Below are 26,819 nucleotides of genomic sequence, written 5' to 3'. Positions count from 1 at the left end.
TGAATGCGCCTCGAAAGCGGCTTGAGCTGATTTCTGTTTTTTGCTTTGTTACTTCTAATTTTGTATGGAAATAAAAGACTGACGCTATGACTCTGGAAACTATCAGACCCTTAATACGATGCTGACAACTGAGGGCCTAACGCGAACCAAGTTTAATATGTTGACTCCCTCTCATACTTACGAAATAATTCACAAGTGCGACAGAAAGGCAACCCGTCGAACGTGGTTCGCGGTAGGCCCTGCTGCTACATATAGTGGATAAGATAACGGAGAAGAGACAAACACATCACGGATCAAGAGAGATAAATTCTGGTGTCGTATGCTACAAAGAAGTTAACGAGCCACCCTCTTATTCATAAAACTTTACAAGCCTTAATTAGTTAACTTATGTTTTATCTCTTTCTTACAAATAAAGTGAAAATGACAGATTAAGACAAACGATAGAATAGCAAATTGACGCTTTTCTTCGCGTTGGTGTGTTGATTAATTGTGTTTCACTCGGGGGCAAAATGTGCTTTGCCCTCGTGCCTTGAAACACTCGCAACGCCTAATATTCCACTTTTCGAACCACTCGCTCGTGGTTCAATTTTGAAATCTTTTCCTTGCTCGGATATCAATTTTAGCACGAGGCACATTATGCAACGAAGGGGGTAAGTGAAGGGGGTAAGAAATAAGATCTTTTTCGAGCAAGTGTGATGAAAACAACAATCTCATAAACAACGAATCATAATTACTAAACCCACATTCCGTAACGACATTCGCTCCACACGTTTCCCTGCAATTACGCTGCCTTTAAAACAATGGCGTGCCGTTATTTAAAACCTTCTGCTCCACCGAAAATGTCCAGGGAATAATTTCTTCTGCCAACATGCAAACACTGATGCATTCAAGCCGCAAGACTAAAGATCCTATCTCCATCACGTGACAAACAAAATACAACTTTAATACTCAAGAATAAGGTTTTAAATTGATAAGGGGTAGTTTGTAATGTGTTCAAATTTGGAACGTTATATTCTTCATGCTCTATTTTTGACTGCGGTAGGCGGTCGTTGGTAAGGGCCGGTTTTTATGTCCCTGGGGAGTTTTTACGAAGCGTCTGGATTTGGCCCGTGTATCCGGCGATTGTGATAAAGCCCTCGATCGAAAGTTCAAGGGACGAAAATTGACAAATAATGGGAGTTCATTATGGGCTACTGTTGATGTGATTATAAAACGTCAACGTCCACAGCTGGAAGGTGACAAAGGCTGCTGTACGTCTCTATTATATCTTCTTTGTATGCTACAAAAAATTGTTTTCTGTTAACGTCTTAATGTGCGTCGTGCCGTCCGTTCCCTGCCTCGCAGAAAATTTCTGTAGAAAGCAAATGTCGCATAGAGCGATGGCGGAAAGAAGCGGCAGGTATTAATCTAAACATTCATTGAGAACTTTCGTTATAGGTACATGCGATAGAAAATCAGAGCGAGGCTACATCTCTACGCAGTGCAGTACCAAGGAGGCAAGCCGATCTAAAATATGCTGACAGCCGAAAATCGAGTATATAATGCGGTTTCGAAGGAGAAGCTGGTACTGGGGAGCCCCTGCCCACAGATGACGACAGTATTCCATATGTAGGCGAACTTGCGCCTTGCAAATAATGATTTCAATTGGTACGAGTATATACTCGTATGTATTGACATACGAGTATATCAATACATACGAGTAAGCTCGCAAAGATGTAGGCAGGCGGTGGGCGCGAAATATTGTCTCGATCTGCTGAGCATACCCAGTTTTTTCGAGGCTAATTTGGCCTTACTCTCTACCATGGTCGCGGAACTGGACCTCACTCGAGATGTCAACGCCAAAGATTAGTTACCGATAGATATTGGCTATGGCGCCTATGGCAATTAGGGGAGTGCTCTCAAAACGATGACTCAAAGAACGTACCTAAGCTTTTTAGTGGTAAATGCGCAAACATTTATCCTTATAGGGTAAAACGGATTAAATTAAATTGACCCCATTCTGAAAGTCTTTTAGAGATGTTTCAACTCGACAAATGTTTGTTTCGGCTCTCAATGTCGGTGCTCTCATCTCAATCACGTTTCCCCGAGAAATATTAACGCGGCCGCCGCGGCCGGGGTAGAAGGCTCATCCGTGCTGTCATCAGCATAACAATTATCGCCGATGATTTGTGATGTTCCTTACGGCAAACATTCATGTAATCACTTTCGCTCGTTATCATTAGACCAGCTTGCAGCCATATGGTACTTACCTAGATATGCTTAAACTTTAAGTAGGTCCCTAGTTCAATTTGACGTTGAAAGCTAATTTCAGTCTTGCTTGCAAGATTTGGCTTAAGCAAAAATAAAATACAAGAGGTAGGCGCCCTTGTAAAAAAAAAAAGAGGCATAGCACTCATTTCGCTATAGGGAAAGACAAAACTCGGGATAATATGGCATCAGATGAAAAAAGGAGAGTTGCATGCTTTGTTTAGAACGTGTGCTTTCAAAATTTTCGATCCGAAAATAGGTACACCTCCTTAGTAAATTATCCAACAGAAATCTTCAAAGCTATTTAATAGCTTACCATTATGATATACAGACCAACACTACACTATAAATAGGAAGTCGTAAAAATCATCAACTAAATAAATTACACTAACATTATGAGCCTACCAGTGCCATCTGTTATCGCTTTAACAAACTACTTGGTTTGCGCTGGGCGCTCCTTATTGGCTAGCGATGACGTTTTGTTAGTTGGCCGAGGGGGATAGCGCTATAGGTGCGTTGTGAGGTAGGAGTGGGATAAAACAATAACAAACTGACATTGATTCGGAAGTGGAGCGGTGCGCGGCACGCGTGGCAACAGTGATAACATTGATAGGGGGCATTTATTGCCAGTGAGCAGTAATCGTGCTAGGGTGCGTTCGGATACCTAGCGTAAGAGCGCAGGACAAGGAATTTTTTAAAACGCAGATTAAGTATTTGTCTTCAAATGGTCGTAATTCTTAAAAAAAATACATTGGCATATTAATAACTAACTGTAATTATTTGACAATATGTACGTGTAGTTTTTAGTACTAAATGAAAATAAGGTTACTTGTAGTAATAGATAGATAATGCTGCTACTTGGATAGATTTTTATTTTGTTGAAGTTGATTTCTTTAGTCAAATTTTGATAAAATTTGGTAAGTTTTAAGAGCTCCTTATTCTGAGTGGAGTGAACGCGAGATCCCAATTTGGGATAGTAAAATGTACTTCCTTCCTTTCCATTTAGCTATGAAAATTCAGAGGATGTAGAACATACGGTAAAATTGCTCTTAATATTGCACAGAATAGGGAATACTATATCACCAAATTTCATCTTATTCTGTCGAAAAACAACAAAAAAATAAACATCGGTCTATTTAGTTGGTACTGTGTAGCCTTTCAAAGTTTCAATATTGTGGTGGGACTAATATCTTTCCTGCCTTCAATAATTTTGAATGCCGTGTTAATTAAGCACTGAGATTTCTAGAACTCGGCCTTTTTAATGAGAACGCAAAATTGTAGTTTTTAATTGAATTATTACGTGTTAATTAAAGTCAAAATGCCGTGAAAAAATCTCACGGAAACTATGTTTTGTAAGGGTAGACTACTCGTATAACCAAAAGTATTAAAAGTAATGAAGTTGAAGGTACCTTTTTTCACATTTTTGCTCATATCTTGGATATCTTTACAAATAGCATTATAATTATTTTGAACAAAAGTTTTACCGTAAAATTTTATACAAATTGGGTACTTTAATTTTTACTCTACGATCGATACTTTAGGAGCTACAAGTATATAAGATAACATGATAAAAAATAGACGATTTAAGAAAACGTCGTTTTTTCGTGATTCATCATAATTCAAATTTTTAGTTTAGAATAAGCAAGTTCATTCACCTGCTGACCAAATATAAATAACCGGCCAAGAGCATGTCGGGCCACGCTCAGTGTAGGGTTCCGTAGTTACTCTTCCGTCACAATAAGCTAAACTGGAGCTTAAAGTATAGTAAATTGTTAACCAAGGGATGAAACGGAACCTTTCACCTGAGTTAAACAAATAGGCAAATTTGCATAATCAGTACCTAATTAAAATAAGTCTTTTTACTATGAAGGGAAAACTTTTTGCGATAACTCAAAAACAGCTAAACTGATCATGTCCGCTATAGTTTTCATTTAATGTCTTTCTTAAGCTCTACTTCCACGATTTTTTTCATATTTTTTGGACCTATGGTTCAAAAGTTAGAGGGGGAGGGACACATTTTTTTTTTCTTTCGGAGCGATTATCTCAGAATATATTCACTTTATCAAAAAATGATTTCTGAAAACCCCTATTAGTTTTGAAAGACCTTTCCAACGATACCCCACACTCTAGAGTTGAAGCGAAAAAAAAAATTCACCCCCACTTTACGTGTAGGGGAGGTACCCTAAAAAAAATTAAATTTTTAGATTTTATTGTACGACTTTGTTTTATTGATTTATATATCCATGCCAAATTTTAAAACTTCTAGCACTAACGACCACGGAGCAAAGCCTCGGACAGACAGACAGACAGACAGACAGACGGACATGGCGAAACTATAAGGGTTCCGTTTTATGCCATTTGGCTACGGAACCCTAAAAACCGGCCAAGAGCATGTCGGGCCTTGCTCAGTGTAGGGTTTCGTAGTTACCTGTCCTACGTTTGTTCCGATAATAGCTTACAATAAAATTAATAGATAAATACGACCTTCAAACCTTAAAGAAAAGAGCGTACTCCCATCTTAAAGGCCGGCAACGCACTTACAACCCCTCTGGTGTTGCAGATGTCCATGGCCGGCGGTAATCGCTTACCATTAGGTGATCCGTCTGCTCGTTTGCCTCCTCTACCATGAAAAAATAATAATAGATATCCAAAGATATTCTAATTGTAAAAACTAGTTATGAACTGAATCTGGGTTGTTGTGGATTTTATCTGTCAATATCATTCACAGATCATGTCCATGACAAATATTGATCAAAATCTTATTTTGTTATTATAATCCGAATAAGCATCCCGGTACTATTATTGTAGCACTCACGGCGCTACGCCCACGTGTCTACAGCCTACGCCCACGTTTCACGTCTACGTGGGTCGTTCCTTTAATAGCCGGGATTCTTTAGAAAAGTAAAAAAGCCTAGTGTAAAGCCTAATGGAGGATTAACGAGATTAATTTGGGAACAAAAGTAAGGATTTTGGTGTCTTGTACAATACAATACAATACAATACAAATACTCTTTATTGCACACCTCAATTACAGAAACAATACAAATACAATTCAACAATACAATTTATGGACGGTAGAGATAGGATGAGGATGAAAGGTATCATTTGATATTTACCAGTCGCTTCTCGGTGAAGGAAAACATTGCGAGGAAACCGGACTAATATCAATAAGGCCTAGTTTACCGTCTGGGTTGGAAGGTCAGATGGCAGTCGCTTTCGTAAAAACTAGTGCCTATGCCAAATATTGGGATTAGTTGGTGGTCGTGGCCGTGGTAAAATGCCGGAACAACGCGAGGAAGAAGAATTTTGAGAAAAGATGATAATTTCTTATGGCAGAACTGTTGCAAAAGTGACTAGCTTTCAGCTTTGAATAATATTATTCCTAATCTCTCCGGTGACCCTAGGTAGGTTCATGGGCAGGGGTCGGACAAAAAGTGCGGATGACGTAAAAATGACGTAATCTTGCACACAGGATGATGTTTGAGTTTGTATTTAAACTTCCGTGTGACATGTAGTAACAAAGTAGTATTAATGAAGTAACAAAATAATCGTAAATAAATCCATGGAATTAATAATACAGGTGGTAGGGTGATGTAGTGAATAAAATAAATTTCACGAAACTTGTTACCATAAGGTATAATTATTTGAAATTAGTTAGAACAAGTCTGTGGGATTGCCACAATATTCGAGTAAAGATGACATTTTAGAGCGTTTTCTTATACATTAGTAAATATAAATTTTAGCTAAATATAATCGTGAAGATACAATAGCTAAACAATAACGAAGTCAATTTATTGTTCATCTGATTGACAATGTGTCAGTCAAAAACGTACTTACTCATTTCAAGTGGCGATATCGTTTAATAAAGAGGTTGATAAATGATAAGTGATAATTGTTTATGAAAATCAAAAATACTATTTGAAATCATCCTATAAGTGGTTTGACGTCATCCGCACTTTTTGTCCGACCCCTGTTCATGGGTATTACATGAATCATAAAGGTAAAATAATATAGAGACGAAATGGGGGGAGAGGCAACAAATAATCCGACTAAATTACGAAGGTTCTGTTTGGTAGGTACGTGTCAGGAATGTTAAAATGTGTTTTTAATTTTGTCACATTTCGTATGTTCTGTCTCTCAAGGGCACACGCGTAGAGCACATCTATATAAAATACTAGGTTATGACATTTCTTTTCGGTGTATTGGGGCGCAAAATTTTTTTGATAGACCCTTTTCATACATAGAGTTTTTGCTCTTTTTTCTATACTCCATAGTACAATTGTTGATGTAACACATTATGTATTAAATGGGTAAAACTGCATATAATCGTTGCTTTTAATTGAAGAATAAGTTCAGTAAACTACGTAATAATCGACCCTTAAATGTATTGTCCATGGCTCCACTGTCTAATACTGTCAAAAATAAGATTGAAATTTGAAAGGGCCAATAATTGATCTTTTGTCATTTTGACATATTGATTACTCACACATACCTATTAACTACTATACCTGACATCGCACAGAGGGGCAAACTGAGACCTTACAACATATAACACATTTACCATTAACAGAGGTTTACCCAATATCCTGGTAGATGGCGCTGTTACGACCGGCGAATAACCTACATCGCGCGAACGTTTGTTCATCGTAGCATCCGGAAGTACGTCTCTCCGCTATATCCCGGCGTCACTCTTAGGATAAAACAGAGGAAATCCTCTAAACTCCTATAAAATACCCCAAAAAAAACACTACTTGTAGCATCCATAAGATTTTATACTTATTTTTCAAATATTGGTTCCCCCGGGATGTCCCTGAGACATCCTGGCGTCGAATCAGGGACAGGATAGGATAGATAGATATAATCTCTTAATTCCCTAATAATATAAAAATAAAATTGTAATGATGGGTCCATCTCAGGGTTAAGAGTATTAGGGGCCGGTTTTGTGCAACTGTACATGTACACATGACCGTGTACTTTTTTTTTGTCAGTCTAATTTAGTCTCCCCCTGCTGGGCAAATGCCTTCCCTCGCTTTCTCCACTCAATCCTGTATTTTGTAGTTTCCCGCCAATCTGAATAAAATGCGTCCCAAGTCGTCCCGCCATCTGCTTCTGCCTGCCTGCACCCCGGCCGGTACTCGGTAACCATTTTGGCCTAGCTTTCAGCCCTATGTACCCATTGCCCATGTACTTACTTAATAAAAAGAAATGTAATGATGGGCGGACTTGGGTGGAGATATTTAAGCATACGTCTGTTTATTACTAAACTAGCACTAACATAGGATTTTTAGAACATCAACTCCTAAGGTGGTGAAATGGAGTTGAAAGTTTTAAAAGACACATACGCGGATCCTTAGTTACACGCCAGTTTTGTTTGTCTTATGAATTACACACTAAATTACAAAGTTTGCTGTTTACTTCACGCTAAGTTTTGTTTGTCCCCACTAGGGGTCGGCCAGATTTATCGTACGAACTTTGTGTTAACTCTTAAGGGGTCCTATTTTCTGATCGCTAATATATAATTTAAGTTTAATCGCAACCACGTTTACAACGAAGCGATCAATATAGTTGTAAGGTAACCAAATTCAAAATATATTTTTCTAAAGTACTGTATTAACCACTATACAACAAATTGAGGCTTAGAGCCTGTAGCCTGTCTAGATGGACGAAAAAAAAGAACAACAAATTGATGTGAAGAAATTTGACCCATATTAATCTGTGGTAACACACGTCGGATACTGAGTCGCTTCGACCCAAATTGAGTTAATATCACATCATGTGTAATGCTAAGGCGCTCCACGGGTTAAAAAAAGGTTATCAAACTTCACCACTGAAACTTCTTTTAACAAGTTTCAGTGGTGTATCTTAGTTTTAATTTATTTGTGTAATTTTATGTGATATAAAAAAAAAAAACTTAAAAAACCAACAACTTGACTAAGATTCCCATTTCCCTACTTGTTATTTCTTCGTCGCTTATTGTAGTTCCTGGGTGGCTATGATGGTCACTCTTGTATTAGTGATAGAGTGATATTGACAGTTTCTGCCTCTTTAAATAGCATGGTTTATTTTATCACGTGCATAACACTAACCACCATCCTGTTCACCTCTCCTTATCACTCTGTATAAACCTACTCGTATTATGTGTTATTATTACTCGTATTATGTGTTGAAGCAAAAAGCAATTATGACTTATGACGTCATTTTCACGTAATGCCGCTCAATGTGTGAGTGAGGATTACGTTTTTAATTACTTACAAACAAGGCCGGCGGAGTTCATAAATAATTCATATTTTAGGCAGGCTTAATACTGTACTATTGTTTATTGAGCTGAAATAAGTTGTTTACAAGTTTCTAATTATTCGAAAATATAAAATATAAACCAAAATTTTTAATTAGACACTTTAGAGTGCAAAAATGTGCTTCCATATGTGTAATTGGGTGTCATATTTTACGTTTTGTTAATACCACGACCAAGGTAAACATGAAAATTGAAAACCGAAACGAAACATTTAGTTATTTTATCATTAAGTAAATAATAATCATAGTTAAACACGATTACAGACGAAAATAGGTATTATATTAATCGATCAGTCATATTGTCATCAAAGTAAATTGCCACTTAACCGCCATTTTCCTCCAAACTTAGTTACTAACCACCCAACTTAGCGGTGACGTAGAGTTTCGACTAGCAATTAACGAACTTGGCCTCATAATACCTACAGCTAAAGATAGGTCACTTTATACACACATACACAACCATATCGCTGTCCTGTTCTCTCTTCGAATAAAAATGTTTCTACTCGCAATAAATATTGATATAAGCGCTCAATTTAATCTAACCCTTAACCACACATGCTAAAGTTGAATTTCGTTTGACGTAAAAACAGGAAAATAGGTTTCGTATCTGCATAAGCACAATCACTGAAGATTTCAATGTGTGAGTGTTTAATTGATCCAGCTAGAGTAAAGTGTCAACAGACGTATTACGATTCTAAACTGATTAAATCTCGACGCGTTACGTCCTTGTCTGTTGAGTGGGGATAGAGGGGGATGAGATGTTGGTTGTAGAGAATTTGGTAGCGTAGTCACACCCTCGGTAGTAACGAGACGCGGATCGATCTGCTCCAGTCGGTAGGGTGCGAACGGGAGCGCATTTTCGCGGATTTATCCGATGATAATTATATTATAACCTCTGATTTCATATGTCTGATGCATAACTTACAAATATCACGGTTATATTATTTAGTTTTACTGGCCATAGTATTTAAAATCAGTAAGCAAAATTAACTAAAACCATTTACACAAACCCGTTAATATTGAGGTCATACTGAGCAATTTTTATTATGGGGCCAACCCCGAAATTGAGAAAAAAAAATAGACTCTCCCATAGAACACTTTAAAGTCGGACCAGCCAAAATCAATAAAATAACCTAATTTTACTTCGTAACTGTTAAAACTGTATATTAGTCAATATTTTTACCAATCCAACTACTACGTAGTACAAAAGCAGATATAGAGTAATATTAGATTGGCTAATAATATTTTTAATTAAGACAAACGTTTATTAAGCAAACGTTTTTTGGCTAATATTATAATCCAAAAAAAATTTGTTCAAATTGTCACTTCACACACTCAACCAATCACATTAAGCAGTGTTGGCCGAAACGTTAATGCAATTGACTATTATCCATTACTAATTGAACTATAAACTGTAACCGTCCGTTATGGCAAACCATACGTAAACGGTTCAATTTATAATGGTTATTAATGGTCAATGGCAATTAAAGTTCGGCCAGCACTGGCATTAAGTTTCGCAAATGACAATTTATTTTTCTGATAATAAAGAAACAGTTCGTATAATTCAGTACCTAGGCTTGAACTTGCCTGAAACAAAAAGTGTATCTCATTAATCATTGATAATTTAAATAAGGTTAAAACCGTGACCCCCAACAAAAACGAACTGCGACAAATACCGAAAGTAGGTTAAGTTAGGTAAGAAACTGTTAAACTGGTAAAGGCCTCTTAATTGTTCAAAAACTAACCAGAAAGTTGCATTTTATCCACATGTGGGGCAAAGTAAATCGCTAATTTTTAGTTGTCTCCAAGGCTTTTGATAAAATTAGTCACAGAACCTTATTGGAGAAGCTCTGGAGTGCCGGAATACATGGCGACTTATTCCGATGGATTAAGTCATACATCACAAACCGGTCACAAGCTGTTTCGATCAAAGGTTTCATGTCAGATTTTCTTTACATTCCTTCAGGTGTCCCTCAAGGGTCACATCTTGGTCCATTGCTATTCACACTTTATATAAATGATATTGGTGATGTAGTTAGCCGCAGTCATCACCTGTTATATGCCGATGATGCTAAAATTTTTAAGATTATTGACACAGTCAATAATTGTTGCGAGCTTCAAGCCGATATTAATTCTCTATCTGAATATTGTGAGATTAATCAACTATTTCTTAATCCTGATAAGTGCAATATTATCACATTTACACGTAACAAAAATCCAATAACACATAATTATAAATTATATAATCACCATATAAACAGGGTTGACAAGGTCCGTGACCTCGGGGTTATAATAGATAATAAACTTACTTTTAATAATCACATAGATATCATTGTTCAAAGGGCTTACAAACAACTTGGTTTTATATTAAGGGTTTGTAAGCCTTTCCAACATGAAATTACATACATGATATTATACTACAGTTTAGTCAGATCAATCTTAGATTTCTCGTGTATCATTTGGAACCCTTTCTTTAGGTGTCATATCAATAGAATAGAACGTGTACAAAGGAAATTTCTCAAATCTATCGACTTCCGTATGGGACGGAGTCGAAATTCATATAAAAATAGTCTTTCTCACTATGGATTGCTGACACTTGAAGATCGCCGAGCACAGTTTGATATAATGTTTCTTTACAAAATCATTAACAACTTTATTGACTCCCCCTCACTTCTTGGTAGGTTATTATTTAAAATACCTCAACGCACTGCACGCCACAAGAAATTATTTGCTATCCCTTTCGCTCGTACAAAATATTGCTCAAATTCTTACTTCAACCGTTGTCTCAATTATTACAATATAAATGTATCCCACATTGATCTTTTTTCGTATAAAACCTGTGAAAGTTTTAAAAAACAAATTATTACTCACTTAAGATCGAAATTATAAACATTAACAAACTGTTTCTTTAAGTAGGTAACATTAATAAAAGTAGTTATACTTACACCTTTGTAATAACCTCTGCATATTAGTACTTATAACATTGTAACATTGTAGGTATTAACTTATGTATATAATATTCTTGTGTACCCCGTGTGGATGTATGTACGAGTATCAACGAACCTGCCCGTGCATACATATACATGGATGAATGAATACAGATTCACTCAAGTTACTGCTAACTTTATTGTTACTAACTGATAACTTTGTTTTCCGCTTACTGCTCCTAGACTAGCTACTTATTATTATTAAGGTAGGGCACTCAAGGTCTATTAACACATTACTTATGTTTACATTATTTTTTGTACAAGACTGTTTGTTGCCTAAATAAATTAAAAAAAAAAAAAAAAAAAAATGTTGCTGGTTGTGAAAAACTTTGTGTTTCACTCGGAGGCAGTTTGTTTAACCTTCGTGCCTTAAAGCCTTCGCAATACTCAAGATTCAACTTCACAAACCACTCGCTACGCACGTGGTTCAATTTTGGAATCTTTCGCTGGCTCGGGTATCAATATCAGCACGAACGGTTACACAACAACGTTGACCCCTTGTAAAACAAATAACTATTACTTAACTGTAAGTTATTTGTCCAAAGTGAAACAAACATCCATGCAATATTTTATTTACCTATGATATGTTCAAAATTGGATTTTGGTATATAAAAACACAGTTGAGACAAAATTATTGTATAAGCTTTGTGCGATTTGTGCGAAAAGCCTGACGAAGGATCTAAATTTCGTAATCTGCCTCTTTTTTGATGGCCATAGGAGGGCCCCGCCTGAAGTCAGAGTTCAAGTGAACTTTCATACTATTTTGCAATATATATATATCGTCGTATGTATATTTGTTTACCATCGCTTCGTCTGCTTGGAACTTGAAACAGTTATTGTAAGATAAATAAAATGGAAAACATAATATGAATCTTATAGCTCCAAATAGCCTTGTTATAAAAAACTGTTACCTACTCTACACAATTGGTCAATAATTTTTCTAAAGTACACCTCATCTCATCCATCATGATACTAACCTAACCTACCCTTCCCCAGGAATCTAAGTCTACTACAGAGCACACAGTCGCTGTGGTCGAATTCGGTCAGGAAAATCATCGTCATAAAGACAACATTCGGGATGAATAAATATTACTCCAAATGATTTTCAGTCATCTTGGCTAAAGCGTTTGATCAGGCCTGTGACTAAACTATTTTGTCAACGCCTCCATCTCACGGACTGCTAGAGGTTCATGTCATGAATTATGAAATAGGATATACTTTCTCTCCCGCAGAGGCATAAGGTGTCGGCTTACGTCCTTTGATACCTATGGAAGTGTCCTTCGTGGGCGATCTCGTTGTGAACGCGAATGCCTTTGGGCCGCCGCGCCGCATCGCTTTGCATCGCTAGTTATTCGCTCACGTAAGCCACTGCGTAAGTGCCATTATAGTTGCCATTTATGTTTTACTTTACTATAAGTATGGCGTCTCCCAAGGCTCAGTGTTGTCCCCACCACTGTTTATTCCATAAGTAGAAAAATAAGTTAACTTAGGGTGCTCACTGCATACATGGCTATCCTTACTTAAATAAAAAGTTGTGTGGGAGTATGGTAAAACTTGTTATAAATTGGTTTGAAACTTAATACTTCTTAAGCTTAAACCTTATTATTACACCACCTGTTTTCTGCCTCTACATTTAATCAAATGTTTCTTTTGTATCTTTTTAGTAAGGTGTGCCAACAAAGAGTATTCTATCTATTCTATCTTTCTATCTATATAATTATAAATTTCCGCAGGTTCGCTTAAAACGTATTATAAACAGGTTTTTATGTATGTATGGAGGGAGCAGTCTAAGGTTTCTTATTTCTCTATGGACCTGACCTACGATAATATCCTCAGACTAGTCTGAAACCTTTCCCCTCATTCAAATCGTGTTCTCACCCACACAACCAAATCATCACCCCTTACACATTGACCTCTCCCGTCACTACAGCACACCAACGAATTATTTCTACAACACTGAACCCCACACACAGCGGCGGCACGCGCGCGATTCTGGCCCCTATAGCCTGGCTGTGCAATGTGTCCTACATTTACCGATCAGTAAGATAACCTCAAATTTTGAGGATTCGTCTCGGAAAGATCATGTTATTTAACACGGATTGATTCACTGACGATTTTGATTGTTATTATTAAGTATTTAGAGGTTAATTTGGAGTGATTTTATTGTTTGTTAGTGGTTTTTTGGTGACAGTCTGACAGACAGTGACGAGTCGCGGGGATGTGCGTGCGGATTTTTTTGAGTGTTAATGTGCTTGTGTCGTGAGTGAGGGTGTAAATGAAAATTCACTTGTGGCTGAAATGAGCGTGAGTAAATTGTTCGTAACTTAGAACTCTTAGTTATTTTTAGATCATAAAGTTACGAGAAACATTATTATTTTCGTCGAAAATAGGTATTTTTACTCCAGATTAATTCCAGTGAAAAGTTTGTTAAGTGAGTTTTTTATTAATATAACATTTTATCAGTTACCTTTAATATAGCATCAGTGAAACATTTTATCTTATCCATATCGTGAATCAATTGAATATCTATTGACTTCCACTTTTATTTTAGATACGTTGGCCTGGCCACAGGTTTAAGGTATACTTATATTATTTTTGTAAATATAATGGTGGGAAATACTAAGTTCAACCGACATAGCATAAAATTCATCATTCGCTTTATTTTATGTAATAAAAAATAAGATATACGAATTTATAAGATATTAATTTTAGTGATTGTATGTACATTTGTTTTTTTTGTCATTCATTCGTCGTCACTTCTGTACTACTCATTTCCTCGAAGGTTAACTGGAAGAGACCCATACAGGGATAAGTTCGCCTTTGTTGTATTTAATTTACTCTGTAACTCTGTTTCTCGTGTTTTTATTTCTACGTAAAATAAAGTATGTACAAAGTATGTGTAATGTATGTAGTATACACATACATTAATAATATTTTTATTTATGTAAAAAAAACACGTAACCATTGATTTAGTGTTAAAAACCACTAAAAAATACCTACCTAATAATAATTGAATCAACCGTAGCGTCCGTAGCTGCATTTCAGTAGGGAATTAGAGATTAAAATTATGAATAACGGCCCGATTGAATGATTAAGACAAGTTTTTAGATCTTAGAAAGGTCTTTAAATGATCGCTAACTAAACGACATGTCAAAGTAGACGTTTATTTCGATTCCGCTGTGATCCCAATAAGATCTATCTACGATATTTCTAACGTCAAAGTGACATTAGTTGCCCGAATCAAGCTGCTTCTGTTAATTATACGACATACAAACGATATCTAAATGAGAACTTATCTAAACCAGAACTTATCGTTATCGTATCTCATTCTTCGAATCGGGCCATAAATCCCTTTTTTAACAACTTTTAACTTTCCGGAAGGACAGCCATAAAAGGATAAACTGTTTTCGTATCACTGTTGTTATTGTTTTATCATAAAATATATCTAAGTATCGAATGCCAGTATTGTTTTCATATAAATTAAGTGGTTGGTATTTAATTTCGGTACCTCAGTTGTTAATGTATCTTCTTCTTCTTCCCAGACTCCTCTTTTTGATACGGACGGCTAAAGAACGGAATGCACTCCCGTCATCTGTATTCCCTGATAAATATGACCTCGGTCTCTTTAAAGCAAGAGTGAATAGGCTACTACTGAACCGGTGAGCTCCATCTTAGGCCCTGTCTTCATTTCCCATCAGGTGTGACTAGGGCCAATCGCCGATCAGTTTATAAAGAAAAACCTTATCCCATTTACTTGGGTCGGCCCTCCCTGTCCTCTTCTTCCATTCTGCACGGTTTAGTGCCAGTTAAATGTCATTTATCCCTTGCTCTCTCAGGCTTTTCTGCACCATCGTCAAACAAGTGGCAGGTGGTCTCCCGCTTCCTCGCGTCGTCGTAGGCATCGCTAAGGCTACATTGACCATATGTTCATGAGGTCGTTTCTGAATATGTCCATATACCACCGTAGACGTTTTTCAACAAGTTTATCTCACTATTAGAAGTATTAGAACAAATTAAATTATTTTCAGAAAATAATTTTAATTTGTTTATATTTGGAGTAGAAACACTACTATATAAATTATAAACTGAAAATAAATGTCATATACTAAGAAAAAGTGACCAAGGCCTCCAGTGCCAGTGGCCAGTGGTGTCCTTGGTCACTTTTTCCTAGTATATGACATTTATTTTCAGTTTATAAGTTTATCTCAGTTGTTAATGTATAGTTTTGCATTCCATCTTATAACGCACTGCCCTTAGGCACCTAAATATGATCTATCTATACCATCAAATTATTATTGTTAATTCATTTATTCATGTTACACAATTACACAGTTACACATTTCAATAAATGCGCCAAAGTGGAGTAAATAGTTTGTTGGCGTTGGCGCGCCGCGCTCAAATCTCACTTAAATTAATTCGATGACATTACTTTCTTATCATACGGTAGATATCTAATAAATCTGTGAAGCAAATTAACATTGCAAAAACCAGATTAACATAATATTGAACTTGTAGTAGCTTAACTGGTTTCCGTAACAACCTGTGTTAATTGATAATACCTTAATGTCCGTGTTAAGTGTAGTTCCCTAAGCATATAGATAGCGGTTCTAAAATCTGGCATTTAATAATTCCGAAAAATATCTGGTGTCAGTTTATAAGGCTCATATTACGTCATATGTCCTGTGTTCTGACATACGTAAACCTGACGTCAAGCGGAGTTTTCATTTAACCATCAACCCACTGATTTCCGATTGAACTTCAAAATGGCGTAGGCGTTACAAGAATATTTATTTTTGCTCATTAATATTATTTAAAATGTAATATTGATAGCGGATTAAGCAGTAATGCATAATCACCACTTCACTAATGACACTAATGTGCAAGTGTGCAGCTAATGAAGAATTAATCTTGAAACGCGTTTTACCATTACTTAGGCAACACCCGGTAGTCCATCGTGGCTATTTGTAAAGTCCAGCTATCACTTTACTAAGAGCAACCACCGGACAACGTCATGCTCTACGAGCTCATTTGATATTAGCAAAATTGTTATATACATTTGATCGTCCAACCTTGGGCCTATTGCATAATAAAATACAAGCTAATTCTACCTATTAGTGATGTGGTATGTAAAATCACTAATAGAATAGTACTTATATTATCATGTATTCTATTATGCAATAGGCCCATTGACCCTGGTGAAATTGTCCCACTGAATGGATGCCATATTTTTTAAACTGCTACCAGCACTTCTTGAAATAAATCATTCTCCGTAATACCCAATAAGTTAATGAAACATGTTTGGTGCCAAAAGTCCCTCTTTATTTATTTAGGTACTTCGAGGACGGATATAAAACGCGATAAACAACCGTTATCGCTCCTCTTATATGTATATAAAATATATCAGGGCGTTGTATAAAGTACATTATGTTATATCCATGAATATAGTGACCCATTTTTTTGCTAAGTCGGCATTTTTATCTGAAGTCATACGTCCAACTATTGCGTTAGAATTGGGAATTTTTAAAGTATTTATTTCTAGTCAGAAGCACGAACTTTTTCCATTTTTAGTGAGAAAATGTCCTAAATGTTTTTGGTCCCATTTAGTTAAATATGTTTTGAATACAAACTTCTATAATGACCCTAACAAAACGAACAAAAAACATATATGAAATTTGTGGGTCACTTTGTTTTTCGTATTATGATTGAAAGAGTTCGTGATTATGCTTGGAAATAATAAATAAATTCCAAAACCTAAAATGCAAATTAAAAAATAATTTTAAGGAAATATGTGGTGCTTACTCGTATATAGGTATAAATTTTTTTTTCTAGTGACCACTGGTCACTAGAAAGAAAGGGACACGTTGAGTAAAGCCTCCATTGTGTCTCTCAAAGCGTCATCGAATGAGGACACCCCGTCCGGGCTCAACCACGTCGGGGTCGTTCTCAAAAGATACATTATCTTCGGGACCGCGAAACACATTCAGTAATACCAGGGCGACATGCGCATTAATTTCTTTTAAGGCGCGGTGTATAGTAAAATGCGCTATATTTAAATCGATATTTACAGGCTTGTACAAGGATTTCATCTATTATTTTCTAGTATGTATAACTTCAGTCTTTGAACTAGCCGTATGCTTGTCAGAAACACGATGGCTCATCTTTTTCTCGATAGATTTTTGCTTTGAAAATATGCTTAAAACTGTATTTATTTCGATATTTTAGAAGTACTATGATGATTATCAATATGAAATTTACTTCATTCAATAGCTTTTAAGTAACTCTAACATTTTGCTTGTCAGTTTATCGATGCGTTAAATTTTTCATTCATAATTATGAATTCAACATTTTGTCTACTAAACGTTACCCTGCGCGGCAATACCGTCAGTACGCCAGTACGCCCGTGACCACTGTCAGCGTCGGACCTGTGCTAGTTTAGCGGACGTTACATAAAATGGATAATCACACTATAAATACACAAATATGTTATACACACAATGTTTTCATCACTCTTACGAAGAAAAAACAAATTTTTAAGCTAATTGATTCTTAAATACGGTGACATTTCAGACATCCATCCGTCATATTATCTTTTTTGACTAGTTTTACACACGCACCTGTCCGGCATACAGCCACGATTAACCAAATTATGAAATGGTGCCTTGCACCCGAGTTAAACACTCTACTTTTCATTTTTAATACGAGGAAGGTAAAATACATGTACATTTTAAAAAACACTGCTAAGTATAAAATTCAGTAGTACTTATTCCGTGAGGGGTACCTACTTTTAATTATCAATTTAGATAAAATAATATTTTAAATGGCTATTACAGTAATAATCAAATTGAATACCTATTTTTAAACGTAAACAAATAAAATTAATCCGCTTGTTTAATTTATATAAGTCAATATATTGGAACAGCTTCATTTTTAACACATACAGGATGCAGGAGATATACTGGATTTAAATATGTGGGATTTAAATAGTGCTTAGTGAAAGGTACCATTTCACGTTTTTGTGGAAGTGCTCAAATGGCTGTAATAGTTTATGTTATAAGTGTTGAATTTGTTTGGTATTTCTGGTTTATTAACTTTCATATGGTATACACTTAAAACTTTATTTACAACATTTATCAACTATTTTATTTTGTAAGGTGAGCAGGAGTGATATTTACCCTTCAAATTCCATTCAAAATTTTGCTAGTACTCGGTTCGGAAGTTCGTATATATTTGTACCTCTCGCCAATATTTTTATTTCACTGGTTAATTATTCTGTAAATTAAAGAATGTCACTAAATTCCATTTTTGATAATGTTAAACATAAAGTCCTTTGTAAAAGTTTGGTATAATACTTTTATACCATGCTATTTCTGTTTTGTATGAAATGAAAACTAGTGACATTTTATTTCTTTTTTCAAGTATAAATTTCGATGACACTCTGCCGTCAATTTCAGGTCTCAGCCAATTTTACCTTCTTCTTTAAAACCTTGGACCTTGTTATGTCTTTGTAATATGCTTTTACTATTTTTCCTGCCAATACAAAATATAAGTGGAAAAATCGATTGAAAGTTTCGCAAAATATATTTTCTTCATTTTTGCATTAGGGTGCTTATGTGTAATATGTATATATTAAAATAGTCTATTTTGAAATGAATCACTAGTCAAGGCCTATAGTATATCCCTTCAAGTGGAAGAAGCCAAAACGTAAAAAGTAGTCAAGTGGCGGGGACCCGTCGGGTGTTCAGCGCGGATTTAGAGAATATTACAAATTCAACTATTTAAGCTTATCTATGTATAAAAATATATATTGAAGCATATATCGTTAGAATAAGCACTAAATACGCTATTCGAATAGAACAATTAAATTATTGTCTTCTTCTTCTTGGTCCCTCAATGCTGAGGATCGTGACATCATGTCCTTCTGTTGAAGTTGTCTTTGTTGTTGTTAAATTATTGTAATGTTTATGCATTTCGCCACATGCACCTAACTAATGAAACCTAGCAACAGTGACAGTTTTCCAGTTTCCTTATTAAAAATGACTACCACCACAAAACAAAGTTATGATTGGAGGTAATTGTTAATTAATTTTCTACGTAGGGCTTAAAATTCAAAGGTTAAGTCATAAAAAGTGCCCGTGAGGAAACGGTTTTTTTTTAGCCACGTATTCCTGAGGTCATAAGAAGAATTTCATGTACAAGTTTAAGTCAATTCCGCAAAAAAAAAAATGTGTTTTTTACTTTTTGTATGTTTTTAAACATATTAAGTTCATGTTCTTGGAAAATTTATGGATTAATATAAATTGGTACATTTTTTTTCGTAAAAATTAGTCTATTCAAATGGTACCTTGTGACTTTGATATCTGTCAAGAAGGTAGTCTAGACTAGGTCCCAAAGTGGCGACTGGCGACATAGCCATCAAAAAGCGTTATGCACTAAAATACAACGAAAAATATTTTTTTTAATTGGTATTAACTCTGAAACTAGGCGAATTAAAAAAGTTTATATGACATTTTTGCCTCTCAATACGATCCGGAATATACTGTTAAAATCTTTCCGTTTCCTCGAGGGTACCGTGTATTTACAAAATAACCTCTTTAAAAATCAAGACAGAACTCGATCTAGGCGTTCGATCCCGGATGAACAAGGACCGTTCATTCAACCAAGCGTTAACAAGCGTGTGTATGTATGTTTTCCTTGTCTAACTTGCTAGCTACTTTTGGGCGCTAGAAGAGCGTAAATATACTTCAAAGCCTTTAATTTTGCCACTAAATATGGCAACACCTCACTAACCACCCTCTGTTGGCCGACAGCTTTCTGGCTATCGCATCAACCCGTGAGTGGTGGGCCACCACTTGAAGGGATAAATAACATAGTTGATGATAAAATAATTTTGTTCATCGGAAAGTTTTGTATGTTAATTGTAAATACTTCTTCCCAAAGGAAAATAATACTCATTGAGACAATTCTAACAACCTCAAACGCAATTTGGTTGCGATATTTTGACACAGAGTTCCTATGGCCACCTCCTCTCTCATGCATCAGATCAGCTCGATGGTACCATAATATTTCATTGTTACCCTACTTACATATGTATGCAGATTTTCAACTTCATCTGAAACCTCAATGGGTCAAATATACTTGTAATATTTGATTACAGACAGAGTAGACAGACAACATTAATTAAAGTCAGTCAATTATACTTATTACTATATAACTTCGAAGTAGTAGTAGTAGTATAAGTGCATTTTTGCCATTATAAACTTTAAATAATAAATAATTTGCATTTAAAATTTATAATCGTCTTCATTGTCGTCAATTCAAAAAATAATATAGAAATAGTCGTTACAGTTAGAGTCATGGTTCTTTTTTGAGAAGATAGCATAATTTATCTACTTTTTGGAGCTACATATGCTTGTGCATACCTTATGCTTATGTTTTCAGTTATCTCAATACCAGCAAAAACATGCTACCTTTTTACGTTCACTTCCACAAATTACTTAGCTTTGCTAGTATTCTTCCTTTTTTCACTACTTGCCCGAAATTGACTTCTATTGCATTTTTAAGGTCAACTAAGTTTTGAATAGGTATCTATATATGATTTAAAGCAGACAGTTGTAACTTTTGTCTGAATTAGTAAGTAATATTATGTCGACACAAAACGATTTGGTATCATTTTACTAGGTTCTCAATTTATTATATATAATTATCAAATTTTTAATTTCATTAAGTTTAAATCATAATCAATATAAATTTCCGGAAAAGATCCCAGAACTAACAAACCAGAATACGGATGGCGTCAGAATAAGGACGTAGGCTTGCTGCGAGCGCGGCGCGCGGGGCGCCCGCCTGCCTGCTTTACCACTTCGTCTGCTTCACCCCCTCAAAAACCTAAAATCTGTCTATAAGAGCGCCTTAAGCGTTCCTGGGCGAGCAAAAGAAGTTGTCTTCTAGCCTCGATAGCGCTTGGAATGGCCTCTGGAAATATTGGAGAACCCAAAAGGGTAAAAGTTCCAAGTGAAAGTTCTTTAAGACCAGGAAGTAGGGACGTGAAGGAAGACAAAGTGGAAGAAGAAGTTGGTCCGCAGCAGAAAAGCTCACACTTAGCTTAGCTTAGGTATAAATTACAAATAAAAAATAGGTATTGTTTGAATTCACTCATTTTCAGGCGTCTGGCGATTTTTAACAAAAAATAGAACAACAGCTATAACTATACTAGCTATTTACTACTACTACTAATGCTATATATCCTAATAATTTTCCTATATGTCAATCATCTCCTGATATGATTAAAAACCCAGACAGTATAATACGTAATGATAAACTCGTAATCATATCCTCATTAGAAGAAAACCACTTTATCGCCAAATTTCACGCATCAAATCTGTCGCCAGATATACTCGTACACAGTTGAAGCAATGTACCAAAATGTAACTTTAGGTACCTACTTGTTAGATTTTTGTGAGAACTTTAGGTTTGACACCGTTCAATTTTTAAGCCAAGCCATGAAATAGCATAAGACTGAAAATCGGCTTCAAAATCAAGGAAAAACATTGGTAAACAACTTTTTTAGCCCTAGGCTTCCATTCCAAGGCTTAAATTTAATATTCTCGTCATCGATTGTCGTTTGGTCTAGTTTGTTTATTTTACTAACTATGACTGACCATAGGAAATAGTATGGAACGCTCATTTGTTTCTTGCATACAAAAAGATATGACATAATTAGTAGTACTTTATACTAAAAAAACAATATATATGATGAAGAAAATCTTTTTGCATTGATGCAAAACCCACGATAAAAACAGATGTCAAAACTCTGGCCCAAAAAAGCAATAAGTGAATCGCTGAAGAGTTCATTGGTTTTTCAATTTGCGTGCCACCGCAGGCATCGCAGCCGAAAATGTGGCTACATTTAGGCCACATGATTACGTATTCCCCACTACACGCTAAATAAAGTTACGAACGGTGAGCGCCATATTAGGGAGATCAATTCAAACTTACATTTGGACATCACAATTTTGTTCTCATTCGCCCGTGAGTCTCGCTTGCACCTAAACATCTATAAACAAGTGCGAGCGAAATGTACGAATGAAGGACTGCTATCGAATTACATAATTTAGATATTATTTTGATGTCAAAGTGTACGTTCGATTGGTCTCAGGGAGTCTTATTGCCACGTAAAATATCGCCGTCGTGTTAAAGGCACCGTAATAAAGTTAAGGAAGCTTTTATCTGTTATTTAATAACGGTGTCTTGCCTACCTTTTATTGTAGGTACTGTTAGTTTTCGTGAATAAACACTTTTTTTTTAAATTATGGCTTCAGTCCAGTGGGAGTATTTCGCTAGTATCAAGGTATTAGGATACGACTAAAATTGTACGGTTAGTACAAGACAGTGTACGGCGATAGCTGGACTTTACAAGTAGCATGTGGACTACCGGCCGTTGAATCCAAAATGGTGGTTAAAAGCGTTTCAAGATTAATTACACTATCACATTAGTTAACTGTATAATAAGCTAAGGATATTACACTTTAAACAATATTAATGAGCAAAAAACAAAGGAATTAATTACGAGACGTAACTATCAAGATGGCGCTCGAACCGGAAGTCCAAGATCGAGATAATTTTGAGTGTTACTTAGCGCACTTAGTTCTTAAATCTTCATCTACATACGAGTATTATATTTGTCAACTTTTTCAAATAAATATGTATTATTTATCCCTAATAATTTTATAACTGCGATCGTAACTCTATCTGTTGGTTACCTCTTCACGTCCCATAGTAAAAGTTGCTACGTATCACCTATATATTCACCCCGTAAATTATTGCAGGTGACTAAATAAACACCCTGTATTATAAATATTCAAATATTAAACGAGGAAATTAGAGATTACAAAACTCTATAATTGGGCTATTTTAACTTAATAAAGCCTAATAGATAGATAATCCTCATGTTACCTTATCCAAGAAAATCAAGTATGTAGATAATTTACGAGAATTTAGATAGTAGTAGACCGCGAGCCAGGAACAGATTTCCATGACCAATTGCCTCCCGGGCGATAACTCGTATAGCTGGTAATCCTCGTGGGCGTCAGCTGCCGCTCCGTTAGTGGGTTGAGGTATGGCAGCCACCGAAACATTTAAAAAAAAATTTCATCGACTCTTGTTTGATACTTTGTCAGATGATAGTTTAGATACTATTGTTACTTTAAAAAATCGTCAGCCGGTTGTATCGCTGTGGAAAGAACGTCAGCTGGTCGCATGAACATGTAAAAAATAAGCGCTTTACCTTTTATGCTTATAAACTTTGCAAGTAGCATTCCATCAGGCGTTTCAAATAAACGGATTACGCATTACGCGACTTTGCGGACAAAAGTGTAGGGCACGTATTTTTTACATGTTGACGGTCTTATCACCGCGATACAACCGGCTGACGGTTTTCTTTATTTATAATAGCATCTAAACCATCATCTAACATACTATCAATCGGGAGGCGATGAATGATTTTTTTTTTTTTACATGTTCATGTCATCAACTGACGGTCTTCCCACCGCGATACAACCGACTGAGTATTTTTTTATTTCATGATAGCATCTAAACTATCATCTGACAAAGTATCAGCCGGGAGGCAATGACTGACGTTATATGCTGGCCCGTAATCTATAGGTATTTCAACAAGTTAGTACCTAGATACGCGTTTCTCCGAAACCCCTCAACTTTGCTTCAAATGCTGAAGGTTATAGAGTGGGGTGTCTGGCAATAAAAGAAACCTATCAGTCATCTCGGATTGCGCCTCCATTCGCTCTACTCGTATTCTGAAACACGACACGTAAATACTTACTTGTTATTTTGGCAATGTATATTTTTTCAGAGATATTATATGTATTCATGGGTATCTGCTTGAAATATAAATATTTAGACCATGTATTAAAACCATATAAGATTAAAAATAGAACGTGAGTCTTAGACCTAAAATATGTTTTACTTGTAAGTTAATGGGAACTGAAAACAATAATGAGATGTTTATTGTTGTTTATCATACAAAACATATCTAGATGGTAATGGAACAAAATAAAACGACAATAATTTTGACAATCGAGGTTAAGCGTGCGAAAAGCCAAGGGACTGCACAGACTTTTCAAAGATAAAGTTCGGAGGTGTAACCATACACGTCAAATAACTAAGAAAATAATAAATGACCAATATTATAGCACTTACGCGCTTTGTCACTTAAAAGTCAGGTAGAGTTAGCTTCGTCTGATATATAGTAATGATACGACTTATAATTAATTATACGAGTATGAGGAGGTCGATTCTAACTACTCTAACTAGGTAACAGCACCATCTCTCTCTATATACCGTAATTCCAATATAGAATTCGTATAGGAGGTGCAAGCACACATTGTTCGCCCTTATTAATTGTGGTCAAAGGCGCCTAGGCAATCAAAGGCTAGCCTTTCAAAGATAGCATACCCGAGAATTTAGGATGGCTACCGCCGTGGCCGTTAGCCGCGTAAGGTGAAGCCTCCGGTTCGATTCCCGCCTCGGCCACCGGTGGATTTGGTCACTTAGTATGATATCTATTTTCAGTTTATAGGTCGATTCTAATTTAACAACTTGTTCAAACGGTGTTGTATGTACTGTCCAAGATTGACGATCGTCTGGGTGATTGACGAGCATCTCGGGCGATTTTCACTTCATTTCACTAGGCCCGGATTTAGAGCTAGCACTAAGAATTTTGGGATCTTCATCTCAAAATCATCGCTAGGTTGTCTGGGCCTCTAGGCTTTGTAGGCCTAAGCGGTAATCTGGGCCTGCATTTCACCAATCCAATCAGCGTGAGCGACCGTGGCAAGTTATTAAATCTGTGCTGGACATCATCCTGAGAATGATAGCGGACAAGCCTTATATTACCTTATGGGCACCATACAGTGGTAGCTTTTTATACTACGTCGGTGGCAAACAAGCATACGGCCCGCCTGATGGTAAGCAGTCTCCGTAGCCTATAGACGCCTGCAGCTACAGTTACACAGAGAAGTTACATGCGCGTTGCCGACCCTAACACTCCGCATCCTCTTTGAGCTCTGGCAACCTTACTCACCGGCAGGAACACAAGACTATGAGTTGGGTCTAGTGTTATTTGGCTACGGTTTTCTGTAAGGTGGAGGTACTTCCCCAGTTGGGCTCTGCTCTAGATCTGGAATGACATCCGCTGTGCTGTGCTCCACCACACAAAGCGAGATGACATTCACTATGCCCATACCTCTCTTTTGGACGTAGTTGAAGTAAAAAAGCGGCCAAGTGCGAGTCGGACTCGCGCATGAAGGGTTCCGTACCATTTAAGACGTATTAAAAAAAATCTACTTGCTAGATCTTGTTCAACATTTTACCACTTTGGACACACATTTTACCACTTTGGAACTGTCTCTCGCGCAAACTATTCAGTTTAGAAAAAAATGATGTTAGGAACCTAAATATCATTTTTGAAGACCTATCCATAGATACCCCACACGTATGGGTTTGATGAAAAATTTTTTTTTTTAATTTATTGACGTATTAAAACAAAACTATTCACTAGATCTCGTTCAAACCAATTTTCGGTGGAAGTTTGCATGGTAATGTATATCATATATTTTTTTTAGATTTTTCATTCTGTTATTTTAGAAGTTACAGGGGGGGGGGGACACATTTTTTCACTTTGGAAGTGTCTCTCGCGCAAACTATTCAGTTTAGAAAAAAATTATATTAGAAACCTAAATATCATTTTTGAAGACCTATCCATAGATACCCCACACGTATGGGTTTGATGAAAAAAAATTTTTTTTAAATTTTTTATGACGTATTAAAAAAAAACTACTTACTAGATCTCGTTCGAACCAATTTTCGGTGGAAGTTTGCATGGCAATGTATATCATATATTTTTTTTAGATTTTTCATTCTGTTATTTTAGAAGTTACAGGGGGGGGGACACACATTTTTTCACTTTGGAAGTGTCTCTCGCGCAAACTATTCAGTTTAGAAAAAAATTATATTAGAAACCTAAATATCATTTTTGAAGACCTATCCATAGATACCCCACACGTATGGGTTTGATAAAAATTTTTTTTTTTTTTAATTTTTATGACGTATTAAAAAAAAACTACTTACTAGATCTCGTTCGAACCAATTTTCGGTGGAAGTTTGCATGGCAATGTATATCATATATTTTTTTTAGATTTTTCATTCTGTTATTTTAGAAGTTACGGGGGGGGGACACACTTTTTACCACTTTGGAAGTGTCTCTCGCGCAAACTTTTC

General features: G+C 36.0%; 1 protein-coding gene across 1 annotated transcript in view; it reads left to right on the top strand.

The window, feature by feature from the left end:
- The first annotated feature begins 11,841 nt into the window (after positions 1–11,841).
- Positions 11,842–26,819, top strand: part of LOC133521236 (ras-related protein Rab-26-like) — a 125,122-nt gene continuing 110,144 nt past the window's right edge. Inside the window, exon 1 of the mRNA XM_061856082.1 lies at positions 11,842–13,832. Within this exon, the coding sequence (XP_061712066.1) occupies positions 13,827–13,832 (6 nt within the window). The 5' untranslated portion in view covers positions 11,842–13,826. The remainder of the gene's footprint in view (positions 13,833–26,819) is intronic.

This window comes from Cydia pomonella, chromosome 9, assembly GCF_033807575.1.
Source record: "Cydia pomonella isolate Wapato2018A chromosome 9, ilCydPomo1, whole genome shotgun sequence".
Taxonomy (NCBI): Eukaryota; Metazoa; Arthropoda; class Insecta; order Lepidoptera; family Tortricidae; genus Cydia; species Cydia pomonella.
Note: the sequence above shows the minus strand (reverse complement) of the source record. Positions and strands in the feature narration are given on the sequence as shown.